The sequence below is a fragment of the Sus scrofa genome, chromosome 3 (genome assembly GCF_000003025.6).
Source record: "Sus scrofa isolate TJ Tabasco breed Duroc chromosome 3, Sscrofa11.1, whole genome shotgun sequence".
Classification (NCBI taxonomy): domain Eukaryota; kingdom Metazoa; phylum Chordata; class Mammalia; order Artiodactyla; family Suidae; genus Sus; species Sus scrofa.
This window is the reverse complement of record NC_010445.4, coordinates 39,518,809-39,532,706: the sequence shown is the minus strand read 5'-3', so window position 1 is coordinate 39,532,706 and position 13,898 is coordinate 39,518,809. Positions and strand designations below refer to the sequence as shown.

Sequence of the window (13,898 nt, the reverse complement as noted above, 5' to 3'; positions counted from 1 at the left end):
CGCCTGTGTGTGTGGCTCGCTCGGCGGGACTGGGGCGGGGTCGGGCCTCCCGCGAAGCGCGCCGCCGCGTCACTGCGGAGCCGCCGGGCGCGCCGGTCACGTGGGCGCGCCGGTCACGTGGGCGCGCTCCGTCAGCTGAGGGTCACGTGGGCCCGGCCGCGTTGCGGGGCCGGAACTGTCGGCGCGGGATCCGGCGCCTTCCGCTCAGCTGGGCTCAGGATGCGCGGCGGGCAGGGCGCGGCCCGGGCCCCGGTGCTCCAGTTCACCAACTGCCGCATCCTGCGGGGCGGGGCGTTGCTCAGGTGGGCGCGGGGCGCGGGGCCGGGGCCGCTGCGGTGGGCTTCGGGACCGGCGATGCGAGCCCCCGCCTCCATCTGTGCGCAGGGAGGATCTGTGGGTGCGCGGGGGCCGCGTTCTGGACCCCGAGAAGCTGTTCTTTGAGGAGCGGCGCGTGGCTGATGAGCAGCGGGACTGCGGGGGCTGCATCCTAGCGCCTGGCTTCATCGACGTGCAGATCAACGGTACGGGCTGGGGCCGCTGGCTGGGGACCCAGAGGAGGAGCTCTGGGCCCCGTGCGAACCTCTTCTTTTCTGTGGCCGCAGGTGGATTTGGCGTTGACTTCTCTCAGGCCACGGAGGACGTGGGTTCGGGAGTCGCCTTGGTGGCCCGGAGGATTTTGTCGCACGGAGTTACCTCCTTCTGCCCCACGTTGGTCACCTCGCCACCGGAGGTTTATCACAAGGTGAGTTCAGGCTGCCGGCCTCCAGTGTAGGAGGCCCCAGAAGCACCCACCTTCATCAATTTTCAAATCTCGTCTCTTCCCTGTGCAGACACCCTTTGTCACTTGAGTCTAGCCTCACTTGGGCCTGGGGTCCCTGGGGTCCCCGGGGTCCCCTTCCCCCTCGGCTTCCTCAAGCAGGTATCCCTCTACCAGCTCGGCCTGCAGCTGCTGCCTGCCCTCCCCACCCTGCACTCCGGCCCCTCCAGGCACCAGAAACCACCGCCTTGACTAGGTCGAGGGAACCTTCTGATTGCCACATTCTTAGTTGCTTATCCCCCGCCCCGACCGGTTTGTGGTATGTGACTCCAGTGAACGAGTTTTCCAGAAGGGAGCTCCAGGGTCTATCCTGGGCCTTCCTCTGTACTCCTGCCAGCGCTCCCCACTCCTCTTCTCCCTCACCTGTAGCTCTTGGGATTCCCTTGTCTGCGGTTCCTTTTCCTTTTAAAAAATTTAATTTTTTGGAGTTCCTGTCGTGGTGCAGCGGAAACAAATCCGACGAGGAACCATGAGGTTGCAGGGGTTCGATCCCTGGCCTCGTTCAGTGGGTTAAAGCTCTGGTGTTGTCGTGAGCTGTGGTGTAGGTCACAGGGTCACAGATGCAGCTCGGATCTGGCCTGGCTGTGGCTATGGCGTAGGCCGGCGGCAATAGCTCGGATTAGACCCCTAGCCTGGGAACCTCCATGTGCTGCGGGTGCGGCCTTAAAAAGACAAAAAAAATTTAACTTCTCATGAAGGTTCTCCAGTTTTGCTCTTTTCTGCATTTTAGCATTTGATCTTGTTTTCTCTGCCTGTGTGGTGTTCTGTTTTACTGAACTGCTTGAAAGTAGGTGGCCTGCATCTTAACCTCTTCCTAAAAGCTCGTCTAGTCTTTTATTCGAGCAGAGTCGAGTCACCGAGTTTATGAAATTAACAGGGCCCTCCTTTAGGCTGCCATTTGTGTTCCAGTTCTGTAGCTTTCCTCCAGCACAGGGTCCATTTCAGGATCTGGGGTTGTACTGCCTGCTCTGGGGTTCCCTCTAGGTTGTGGACACAAGACTCAGAGGCTGGAGCTGTGGGGTCCCGCCTCCTAACTTCCGCTATCGGCTGAGAGAGTCGGGGTTGAGAGAGTCCGGACAATCGTTACTTGTTTCTGAGCCTCCATTTTTTTCAAACCTTAAGTAAGAATGATAACGGAATCCGTCTCTTGGAGGTGGGTGCTCAATAACTGTGATTCGTTCACAGTAAATACTTGGTAAGAGTTCCCATCGTGGCTCATCGGAAATGAATCCAGCGAGGAACCGTGAAGTTCCAGGTTCCATCCCTGGCCTCGCTCAGTAGGTTAAGGATCTGGTGTTGCTGCGAGCTGTGGTGTGGGTCGCAGACGCAGCTTGGATCCCGCGTTGTTGTGGCTCTGGTGTAGGGCGGCAGCTGCAGCTCCAGTTTGACTCCTAGCCTGGAAACCTCTATGAGCCGCGGGCGCGGCCCTAAAAAGAAAAAAAAATACTTGATAAATGTCAGCTATGGACATCTTTGTGGAAACTACCCCCCAGCTCTCCTGTCCTGGAGTCGGATGTCAAAAGCAAGCTCGTTTTCCTGCTGAAAACAGGCACCTGGCCTGGCATTTTCTCTCTTGATTGAGATTTTCCTGCCCGGGGTCTGGGAACAGGCCCACCCTCTCGGCCCCACCCCCGCCACCCCGTTCTTGTCTGCTCCCTCCCAGTCCCCACCAGTGAGTTCCGTGACTGTCGCCCAGTCTCCTGACCGCTGTCCCAGCTCTGGGTCCCTCCCGAGTGGCCTTCCCCAGTCCCTCCCCACCCCCCGCCCCAGCCCCCAGCACGCCCTCCCCGCCGGCGTTTCAGCCGATCCCGGCAGAAGGCAGCTTCCTGTTCTGCCGCCAGGCTCTGCCTGGAAGGTGCCTTGCTCTGTCCCCCACTCCAGCTGGCCGCGCACCTCCTCTGCAGCCCCGCGGCACGGACTCTGGGGCTGCTTCCTTAAGAGAAGGAGCCTTGGCCAGTAGGACTTGCAGCTCACGGCGGAATCCCAGCAGGCAAATGTAAATGCTTACAGGATGGGGACCTTGGGAGGCAGAGTAGACTGATCCGGGGTGGAAGGTGGGGAGGGTTTTGAATGTGAAAACTTTTAATACCTGTGTCACCTTAGAAACTGCAGGACTGTTTGCTTGTGGACCTCTCATAGCCCTCTCCCCCCCTCCTGCCCCCCTCCCGCCCCTCCCCTACTCCTACCCCCATCCTGCCCCCTCCCGCCCCTCCCCCACTCCTGCCCCCCCATCCTGCCCCCTCCCTCACTCCTGCCCCCATCCCACCCCCTCCCCACTCCTGCCCCCCATCCCACCCTCCTGCCCCCCTCCCCCAGGGCTGGTGGTTCACAGTGAGCAGGACTGGATTGCTATGTCCTCAGATGTCACTCAGGTCCACTGAGACCCACGACTCCTTTTCTGTGCTGTCCCCTCCGGCCTTGCCATTCACGTTCTGGAGGAGGGTCTGGTCACCACCGGCTCTGAGTCTGGCTCATTATCTGCGAGCCGGCCTGAGGCACTGCCTGAGAGTGGCAGCCAGGCACTTTGCTCTGGCCACACGTGCCCTCCGCACTTCGACCTTGTCCAGTGCTTCTGTGCCTTGAACATACTCCTGCTTTCCTTCAATTCCAGGCTGTTTGTTTTATTTTTTATTTTTTAAATTACTCAACGAGTTTTGTACATTTATGGGTGTACAGCTGTCATCACAACCCCATTTTATAGCATTTCCCTCCCAAACCCCAGCGCCTCCCCCCACCCCCCAACCTGTCCCAGTTGGAAAACATAAGGTTTTCAAAGGTTGCAGGCTGTTTTGACTACTTAGAATTTGGCGAGGGGGGGGGCCACATGCAGCGGTTTGAGGTGGGCTCTCAGTTCCCAGACCAGGGATTGAACCTAGGTCGCAGTGGTGAAGGTGCCGGGTCCTAACCACCAGACCAGGGAACTCCCTAGCTTTCCTTTTCAAAACACTGTCCTGGAAAAATTCAGCCAGTGTTTCTCTTTCCCTAGCTCTTTATTTAACTCTTTTTTTTTTTTTTTTTTTTTTTTTTTGTCTCTTGTCCTTTTAAGTCCGCACTGAAGGCACATGGAGGTTCCCAGCCCAGGGGTCTAATCGGAGCTGTAGCCGCCGGCCTTCACCACAGCTCACGACAACGCCAGATCCCTAACCTGCTGAGTGAGGCCAGGGATCGAACTCGTAACTTTATGGTTCCTGGTCAGATTCGTTTCCGCTGCACCATGATGGGAATTCCTTCCTTTGACTCTTCAGTGAACTTATGTATCACATGACTTGTTAAGGAAAACAGCTGCCCTTTGTTCCCACCAGTTCGCACCCAGAAATAATCACTTTCAACTCAGCTGACCCTTGGAATTTGCGTCCTTGTCGATGAAGTAGAGGCCGGTACTCCCGCTCATCTTTCTGGTTTTTGGCCTTGTAAATGTGCTCTCCGCCAGCAGGGATCAGAGTCTGCTTCCCTTGAGCCCCTCATGCCCCTCCTCCCCGGTTAGTTTCGCTTAAATCAGTCATCAGGACTGGGGGCTCTGCTCAGTTACATGTTCTGATCTGCTTGCTCTGTTTTCCTTGGAGTTAGCATTGTCTGCTTGTTTTTTGGGGGTTTTTTTGTGTGTCTTTTTAGGACCATACCCACGGTGTGTGGCGGTTCCCAGGCTAGGGGTCAAACTTGGGTCCTCATGGATGCTAGTCGGGTTCATTTCCGCTGAGCCACAATGGGAACTCTTGCTTGGTTTTTTTGATCTACAGACCCAACTCCGGTCATCTCCCTCTCTCTTCAGCATTTTCAGGCTCAGCAAAGCTTCTGTCCATTTAGTCTTGCCGAGGGAGCCCTGGGGACCTGCTCTTCCAGCGCTGGCTGTGGGCCTCGCTGGGGCCCAGGTGTCCCAGGAGCTCCCTGCCCCTCACCTGGTGGGGAGGTCCCTGGGTCTCTCTGCCCAGTAACCTGCGCCTTCCTCTCTGCTGTTCACACCTTCTTTTGGGGGAAACCCATCCTCCACTAGCTTCCAGGAAGCAGTTTTGAGATGCTGGGAGTCTGAGAGCCGTTTTCTTTTTTGGTTTTTTGTTATTTTTGTCTTTTCAGGGCCACGTCCATGGCATATGGAAGTTTCCAGGCTAGGAGTCGAATGGGAGCTACAGCCACTGGCCTACAGCGCAGCCACAGCCCATGGCAACGCCAGATCCTTAACTCACCAAGCGAGGCCAGGGGTCAAGCCTGCGTCCTCGTGGTTACAAGTCAGATTCATTTCTGCTGAGCCACGATGGGAACTTGGAGGGCTGTTTTCTTGGTTGATGGCTTATCTAGGTCAGGACGGTGTGGGACTGGTTGTGCTCAGGGATTTTCGAGGTGGTGCTGTGTCGTCTTAACTTCTAGGGCTGCTGATGAGAAGTCGGTAGCCATCTGACCCCAGATGCTTGGTGTGCGACCTGTTCCTTCCTCTGGAGGCTCGTGGGACCTTCCCCTTGTTACTGGGTTCCGGAGGCTTGGGGACCGGCGGAGTTTGGCTCTTGAGCTGACCATTGGCAGGCCCTCTCAAGCTGCAAGCTCAGTTTCTCTTTGTCTAGTAGGTTGGGGGTGGGGGGTTGCCACTCCCGAGCCATGCAGAAGGTGCCCGGCCAGGGATCATCACACCCACGCCACAGCAGTGACAACGCTGAATCTTTAACATGCCGTGAGAGTTTGGTTTTGTGTGTTTTTCTTGATGGTTTCCAGGTAATTTTCTCCCTTGCTGCTCTGTCGTCCTCTGCTGGGGCACGAGTCCACTGCTGGGGCCTCTCTCATGCTTTTTCTCTGACTTGACTTTCCAGGCACTTCCTCAGCTTTTATCTTGTTCTTTTTTTTTTTTTTTTTTAAGGGCCGAAGGTGCAGCATGTGAAGGTTCCCAGGCTGGGGGTCTGTAGCTGCCGGCGTACGCTGAAGCCCACGGCTACGCTGGATCCTTAACCCACTGAGTGAGGCCAGGGATGGCACCCGCATTCTCGTGGATCCTAGTTGGGTTTGTTTCTGCTGCGCCACCACGGGAACTCCTAGTCTTGTTCTCTTAATTACTCACTTCCGTGCTCGTTTTTTTGTTTGTTTGTTTGTTTTGTTTGTTTTTTTTGTGAACTTGGAAGCGCTTGCTCCCTTCCCACCCCAAATGTTCCTTCTTCTTAACCTGGAGGTCTTGTTTCACGGCTCCAAGGCCTGTCTCTCCTGCCTTCCCCTCCTCGGCTCTGGGCTGTTGCTGGGTGCGGCTTCCGGGTCCCCTGGCTCAGGCTGCCCTGGGCCTGGGTGCTGGCTCTCTCTGCAGGCAGGTACCATCTCCCCCCCCCCACCCCCCCCGCCAGCACAGAGCCTGGGGACTCCCTTAGGTGAAGGTGCTCGATGGAGTCTTTTCTCTTAGGCTGGTTGGAGGAACCAGGCCTCCCCGGTGACTGTTAGGAATGTAAACTTGACCCCCGCTCCCCAGACCCTTTGGTGCACATGTCCAGGTGTGTGGCGGGGTGTCTCTGGCGACCCGGCTGCTCTCCAGCGAGGCTTGTCTGGTCGGTTCTCCTTCCTCCGGCACCAGGCCTGCGGGGCCGAAGCCAGTTGGGGTGCTGTCCCCCGGCAGGCGTGTCTGCCCACATCTGTCCAGCAGCTACCCGCCTTTTTCCTGCCCGCTCTGAAGCTGCCCTGAAGCTTCTTGACAATCCCTGCACTTCCTTCTGGGTGGCAGGCTCCCCCGGGACCCTGTCCGTGCCCTTCCGCACGTGGGAGGAGGGCGTGTGGGCTGCGACGCCTGCGGGCCTGTCCGCCTCTGAGCCGTGTCCTGTCAGCACGCATCACGCACGATGTCCAGGCGCGTGTGGCCGCACCATCAGTGCCCGAGCTATTGGCCGCCAAGCCCCCGCTTCTGCCCTTCATTCTCCCGGGAGTGCGGGCCAGTGTCTTGGCGCGGCCGGGCCTGCCACGCTGCCTGGGCTCGGGCCCTGTGGTGAGAGGCCTCTGTGCCCCGTGCCTCCGGGCCCCTCTTGCAGGCCGGTCTGGTGTCCTCGAGGGCTTGGCATTTCTCATGTGCTGTGTGGTCGAGGGCCTTTGATCACCTGCTAACATCTGAGGGAAGGCCCACGGGGGCTAGGGGGGCTGTGAACTCTGCCCTCTGACCTTGGCTGGGCTGTGACCTCTGGGTGCTGGGCTGTGGGGGGGCAGGGCTTTAACAGCTGGTTCCCCCCAGGTCCTTCCTCAGATCCCTGTGAAGAGTGGTGGTCCCCATGGGGCAGGGGTCCTCGGTGAGTGGCTGACCCCTCTCCCCGCCCTGCTCTGGGAAGCTCCTTGGGGACCTGTTGGCAGCCCCTCGCCTATCCAGGTGCCCAACGGGGGGGGGAGGGGTGGGCACGAGGGTCCAGGGTGGGGAGTGCAGGGCGGGGGGCCTGCTGGAACCATCCCCTCCCCTCCCCCAGGGGTGCACCTGGAGGGCCCATTCATCAGCCGAGAGAAGCGGGGTGCGCACCCCGAGGCCCACCTGCGCTCCTTTGAGGCCAATGCTTTCCAAGACGTGCTGGCCACCTACGGGTCCCTCGACAACGTCCGCATCGTGACCCTCGCCCCTGAGCTGGGCCGCAGCCATGAAGTGATCCGGGCGCTGACGGCCCTCGGCATCTGCGTGTCCCTAGGTAGGAGCGGGGTCCTCACCTCGGGGCGGCCGGGCCGCCCAGGGTCCCCGCCGGGGGCAGAGTCTGAGCCCAGGTCCCCGCAGGGCACTCCGTGGCTGACTTGGGGACCGCGGAGGAAGCCGTGCAGAGCGGGGCCACCTTCATCACCCACCTGTTCAACGCCATGCTGCCTGTGAGTGCCGCCCGGCTCCTGACGGGAGGCCCTGGCGGGAGGCCCTGGCAGGAGGCCCTGGCGGTCCTGCCATCGCTCACGCCCGCTCCTCCCCCGCCCAGTTCCACCACCGTGACCCAGGCATCGTGGGGCTCCTGACCAGTGACCAGCTGCCCCCGGGCCGCCACATCTTCTACGGGCTGATTGCCGACGGCATGCACACCAATCCTGCCGCCCTGCGCATTGCCCACCGCGCTCATCCCAAGGGTGAGTGGCCCGGCAGGGCGGGAGTGGGCAGGAGCGCCGGGGGGACGGGTCCTGAGGTCCCTTCACCTGCAGGGCTGGTGCTGGTCACTGATGCCGTCCCCGCCCTGGGCCTGGGCAACGGCCGCCACACACTGGGGCAGCAAGAAGTGGAGGTGAATGGGCTGACAGCCTACGTGGCAGGTGAGTGACAGCGGCCCCTCTGGTGAGATGTCGGGGCCTGGGTGTCTCCTGCCGACTCACCGGGCCCCCCACCCAGCGGGCCTGGTGGCCCTTGGCCGCCACCCCCCGCCCCAGAACCGGCTCTCTCTGCTCTGCAGGCACCAAGACGCTGAGCGGCAGCATAGCCCCAATGGATGCGTGCGTCCGGCACTTCCTGCGGGCCACAGGTCAGCGAGGCCGGGGCTAAGTGCCGGGGCAGAGGCTATGCCTGGGAGAGGCTGCATCCACAGCCCTGTCCGTCTGTCAGGGGAGACCCTGGGGGGCAGGCACTACGATTGTGCCCAAGGTCCTGCCCGTAGCAGCTCATGGCAGAGGGAGAGGGCGGTGAGCCAGCAGCTGGCTGCAACCCCCGGTGACCCAGGTGGACCCAGGAGAACGGCTCTCGCCCTACCTGAGAGTGGGGCCTTGGCCTGGGGCCTGTGGGTTGTGGGACCTGGCAGACGCAGAGCTAGGGGTCAGGGGGGTTGGGACATTCTGGGGGAGGTGGGGAGGGGGTGTCTGGCAGAGGCTGTGGTTGGCCAGGCCCCATGGGGCTCTCAGCAATGCAGGAGGCTGGGGGCCCCATGGCTCACAGTGCCATTGAAGGCAGCAGGGAGATGGGCTGGGAGACAGAAGACAGCTGTGGCCTGGCTTGCGGGGTGAAGCAGGAGATGGAGCGGATTGGGGCCCCCAGCAGCATCCTCGGGTTGGGGGGATCTGGAGCTCTGGGCAGGGGGGCCCTGCCCGGCACCCTCTTGCCGGCCACTCACCCCCACCCCAGCCCTGCAAGGACTTCATCTGCAGAATGCTCTGGACCCAAGTGCCCGCAGGCCTCTCCTCCTGGCTTCTAGGGAGCACCCCTCTAGGAGGCAGGATCCTGGGCATTTGCCCCTACGCCCCCCCCCCAGCAGTTGTGGGGGAGCCAGCTCGGGCCAGGGATGGTCAGGCACCTGTGTCCTCACATAGGCTGTGGAGTGGAGTCTGCCCTAGAGGCTGCGTCCCTGCACCCCGCCCGGCTGCTGGGGCTGGAGAAGCACAAGGGGACCCTGGACTTCGGGGCTGATGCAGGTCAGGGCCCAAGGAGAGGCGGCTCCAGGAGTTCTTGGGAGGCCCAGGGCAGGGCCGGGGATGGCGGGCGGGCAGGATCTCCCCCTACCCAGGGGTCTTTGCCTGGCCAGCGTCCTTGGTCAGGCCAGGCGGGGGCTGCCGGGAGCCCTGCTGGCTGCCATCGGTGCCAGGAGTGGTCCAGGCTGCATGCGACCTGTGATGGGCCCTAAGACCCCGCAAGTCAGGTCTGGGCCTTGAGTCCCCTCCTCACGGCCCGCCTCTGACCCAGACTTCGTGGTGCTCGATGACTCTCTACACGTCCGGGCCACCTACATCTTGGGCGAGCTGGTGTGGCAGGCAGAGGTGGCCAGGCAGTGACCGAGGACCACAGCTGGAGAGGAGGCCCAGCCCCAGCTGGACACTGTCGCTGGGCCGTGGAGGAGCAGGTCTCCAGAGAGGAGGGGAGCCCTGCCCCGTGGAGGCGCAGGCTGGGGGGCGGGGCTTGGATAAACGTGTGTCCTCGGGGGACTCGCCTGGTCTCTGCGTTTTGCTTCAGTGGGGCTCGCGTTTCGGCCCTCAGCCTGTGGCCTTTCCGGGAGGGTGTGTGTGACTCAGGGTTGGGAGTGGCTGGATTCCAGCTCAGCCCTGCCTGTGGGGCCTTTAGGTTCAGTGGGGACAGCAGGTCCCTCTCTCTGTCTTTCGGGCTCGTGCCTGGGGCCCGCGGCGCAGGGCTGTAGTCGAAGGTGAGTGGAGAGGCAGGCGAGAGCTGGCTGGACAGGGCTTGGGGAGTGAGCGGGGGCGGCCTCACGGGTTACCTGTGGGGCTGAGTGAAAGTGGATGTCTGTCGGGGTTTTAAGCAGGAAGAAATGGACCAGTTGATTCTGGGGACAGGAAGGGCGGGGAGGAGCTGGGGACCAGGGGGCCCTTGGGCAGGCCCGTTGGTGGAGGGCCTACCATTCGGTCGTTTGCAGCGCTGGACCTGGACCCGCATCTGGACCCTCATTGGCTGCTCCTTTCCGACCTTCGAGAGGAATCTGCAGTGCCCTTGGGGCCCCAGGTCGCCCAGCACTGAGCCGGGGATGTGGCCGGAGGGCCCCTCAGCTGACCTCGCTCAACCTGCTTGGCCAGAAGCACCGCTGCCTTAGCTCTCGCGGTGGATGAGGCTCCATTTCTTTCTTTCTTTCTTTCTTTTTTTTTTTTTTGGTCTTTTTGCTATTTCTTGGGCCGCTCCCCCGGCATATGGAGGTTCCCAGGCTAGGGGTCCAAACGGAGCTATAGCCACCGGCCTACACCAGAGCCACAGCAACGCGGGATCCGAGCCGCGTCTGCAACCTACACCACAGCTCACGGCAACGCCGGATCGTTAACCCACTGAGCAAGGGCAGGGACCGAACCCGCAACCTCATGGTTCCTAGTCAGATTTGTTAACCACTGCGCCACGACGGGAACTCCCTGAGGGTCCATTTCTTTTCGTGTCTTTTTGGAACAGCTCCGTCTCCTGATCCGATCCCTGAGCCTGCCTGAACCCTGGTGTTTACATAGCAGTGGGTGACCCTGCCTGGTGCCAGTGGGCAGCGCGAGGTTCTCGGCCCCGGCAAAGGTCCCCCCACATTGAGGACACAGGCTGTCAGCTCCCCAGATAGGGTGCTTTGAGAGGAATAGGCTTTGGGGAACTCTGCTGACTCCGAGGACAGCTGTGACACAGGCTGGTGTGGCCCCAGGTCTGGGATCAACCTGACTTCCTCCCATTTGGGTCCCAGGGTGGGCACCCCTCCCACCTTCCCACGGATGTGGTCCTGGGTGCGGGCCACGGCTCCTGCCCCCGCCTCAGCCATTAGAAGTGCTTCCAGGCCCAAAGTGACCAAGATGGTGCAGGTGCCAGTGGGGCTTGGTGGCGAAAAGGCGGAAAACAAGCCCATGAGGCAGGGCTCCCTGCGGGAGCTGGGAGACCCCGGAGGGGGCATCCAGGTGAACGGTATGTTGACTTGAGCACCTGAGCCTGGCTTGCAGGCACTCAGCCGTGCCAGGCTCCTTCTCGTGGTCATGTGTGTTTGCCCACTCCCTCCTTCTGCCCAGAAGCGTTCCTGTTTGTCACTCTCATTTCGTAGCTGGGGAACAGGGGTACTGAGTCCTGGAGCTGGTGAGCATCAGGACCAGGGTTTGGCCCGGCCTGCCCAACTCCTCTGTTCACCGGGCCCCCACCGGGTGGAGAGTCACAGGAGGGGAAGGGGGGCTAATTGAGGTGGTTTGCAAGGGTGACGCCAGGGAAGCTGGGCTGGGCTAGAAGTAAAGGGGCCTGCCCACACAGGCCCAGTGGTGCAGGCTTAGTGTGTTGGTGGCACAGGGATGGCCACTGGGCGCTGGAGAGGAACCACTGGGTGGGGAGATGGGCTGGCAGTTTGGATTTTTTTCAGGTGTGGAGGCAGCTGCCAGAGGGTTTTTTTTGTTTGTTTTAAATTGTAAGACACATATAAGATTCGCCATCTTAACCATTTTTATGTGCAGAATTTAGTGGCATTAAGTACATTGACAGTGTCCAACCATCATCTCCAGAACTTTTCACCGCAAAGGGAAACTGGGCCCACTCCCATCCCCTCACCCAGTCCTGAGACCCATCCCTCCTTTAAGTTCAGAGGGTTTTTTTTGTTTTTTTCAGGGTTGACCCATGGCACGTGGAGGTTCCCAGGCTAGGGGTCAAATCAGAACTGCAGCCTCTGGCCTACACCACCGCCACAGCTCATGGCAACGCTGGATCCTTAATCCACTGAGTGAGGCCAGGGATTGAACCTATGACCTCATGGATACTAGTCAGATTCGTTTCCACTGAGCCACCAGGGATCTCCATCAGCTCAAAGTTTCCAGAATGTACTGCCCTTTTAAGCGCTCTTTCTGTTGCCACGGATGGGGGGCTGGGGTAACCAGGAGACCCTGAGGGGCTGGCTGTGGGGTGGCAGTGTGGCCAGTGGCAAGTGTGTGTGTGTGGGGGGGACAGCTTTGCCTGCTGTGGGTGTGGACTAGGGGCGGGGGAGGTAAGCCGGGTGTGTGCCTGAGTCACCTGTGGGTGCGGGCAACTCTCATTATTTGCAGAAGCTGGAGTAGGATCCCAGGGAGGTGACCTGGCGCGTCCCCGGCGCCTTCGCGGCTTGTTGCTGCGTGTTTGTGTGTGGCAGGACTCGCGGGCTCAGCGGTGGTGACAGGCCGTTCAGGGCCAAGCTTGACCCACGCGATCCCCCGCGTCGCGTCTCTCGGGGATGGGGACGGGGGCCACCTGGCGGCCGGGCCTGGGCGCTGCGAGGTTTCTACTGGACGCTTCCGCCCGGCGCGGCGTGCCCGCGGTTCTAGTCCCGGCGCTGAGGGCTCCCTCCGGAAGACTCATCGGGATGACCAAGCGCGCGGGACACACCCGGGCGCGCCATCAATGCTCTCGGGGCCGGGCGCTGAGTCCTGCAGAGGTTCCGGATGGTCCGGCCGGAAAAGCGGGCTTGGGCGTTGGGGACAGACTTGACCAACCACACCGAACCGAGCTGCGTCCGAGGAGCGGAGCGTCCACCTCGAATCTGCCCAACCCGCTTTTTCGTGGCCCAGGCCCCGTGCCCACGAGGCCCCGCAGGTCCGGGGAGGGGGTGCGGCGCCCGCCAGCTCGCTTGCGCTGGGCGGGACTCTTCCCTGGGCGGGGTCTCTGGCTCTGACCAATCAGGGCCGCCCTGCGGAGGGCTTCGGCCGGGCAGAGCCCCCAGCGGCCCAACGTGTGGGCCACGACTTCGCGGCCCGTCGCGCTCCCTTAGGCCCCACTGCACCCCGGCCCCCCTCTCCGCGCTCTTCTGCGCCCTACTCCCCGCCGTTAACAGCCTGGTGTGGTTCTTCACAGCACCAAGCAGGACCTGTTTCCTACTTGTCTTGGTTTCACAAACGAGGAATGCACTTTTAAAACTCCTCTGCCATTCATCATTACTTCGAATTGAACAGCAAGAAGTGGGGAGCTTCCCAGGTGGGATTATGTGGATCTGTGTCATTATTTTGACAAAGTGCCCAGTGTTCTTGAAGATGGATGTTCTTTAGCTTAATGACCATAGCCTGCCATGGACCAAATGGGTTCCTCCCCCATCCCTGCTGCCCTGGGGAGGAGGATCCACCTTGGAGGGATGCACAGGGAATTCTGCAGACTCTGATGCCCAAGAGCAGCTTAGGGGCCTGAAGGGGGCCCTGGCTGGGCACTCCTTTTGACCCCGTGGGTTCCTCCTCCATCCTGTGGCCACTGGAGGGCCATAGAAGTGGTTTCTGTATTAGTTTCTTAGTGCTCCTGGCACAAATTTCCACAAATATCGTGGTTAAACACAAACACACACACACAGGAGTTTCTATCGTGACTCAGTAGTAATGAACATGACTAGCAACCATGAGGATGTGGGTTCCATCCCTGGCCTTCCTCAGTGGGTTAAGGGTCCCGTGTTACTGTGACCTGTGGTGTAGGTGGCAGAGGAGGCTCAGATTTGGCATTGCTGTGGCTATGGCTTAGGCCAGCACTTGCAGCTCCAATTTGAACCCTACCCTGGAAACTTCCATACGCTGCAGCTGTGGCCCTAAAAAGACAAACACCCATGCACACCGAATGGTTATTTTGCAATTCTGGAGATCGGAGTCAAAAACAGTTCTCTGAGGAGTTCTCCCTGTGGTACAGCAGGTTAAGAACTGCACTAGTGTCCTTGAGGATGCAGGTTCCATCCCTGGCCTCGCTCAGTGGGTTAAGGATTGGCATTGCTGTGAGCTGTGGTGTAGGCTGCAGACATGGCTTGGA

At 60.5% G+C, this 13,898-nt stretch overlaps 1 protein-coding gene across 3 annotated transcripts; it reads left to right on the top strand.

The window, feature by feature from the left end:
• Positions 117–9,631, top strand: AMDHD2 (amidohydrolase domain containing 2). 3 transcript variants are annotated; one of them, XM_013987849.2, is made up of 11 exons: positions 117–302; positions 385–521; positions 603–742; positions 7,002–7,056; positions 7,228–7,440; positions 7,524–7,612; positions 7,714–7,858; positions 7,931–8,038; positions 8,176–8,244; positions 9,023–9,124; positions 9,393–9,631. In XM_013987849.2, exons 1-11 carry the CDS (start codon positions 220–222, stop codon positions 9,479–9,481), a joined length of 1,230 nt encoding a protein of 409 aa, XP_013843303.1. In that variant the 5' UTR covers positions 117–219; the 3' UTR covers positions 9,482–9,631. The 3 variants fall into 3 exon arrangements, with proteins under 3 accessions (XP_013843303.1, XP_013843302.1, XP_020942411.1); XM_013987848.2 differs by having other exon boundaries at positions 126–302; positions 9,023–9,631; XM_021086752.1 differs by having other exon boundaries at positions 126–302; positions 7,714–8,038.

Bases quoted from the DNA above. Each gene is read 5' to 3' on its own strand.
- AMDHD2 (XM_013987848.2), top strand. From the start codon at position 220: ATGCGCGGCGGGCAGGGCGCGGCCCGGGCCCCGGTGCTCCAGTTCACC. The intron at 7,613-7,713 runs GTGAGTGCCGCC...TCCCCCGCCCAG, and splicing joins TGTTCAACGCCATGCTGCCT to TTCCACCACCGTGACCCAGG. The intron at 8,245-9,022 runs GTCAGCGAGGCC...GTCCTCACATAG, and splicing joins GCACTTCCTGCGGGCCACAG to GCTGTGGAGTGGAGTCTGCC.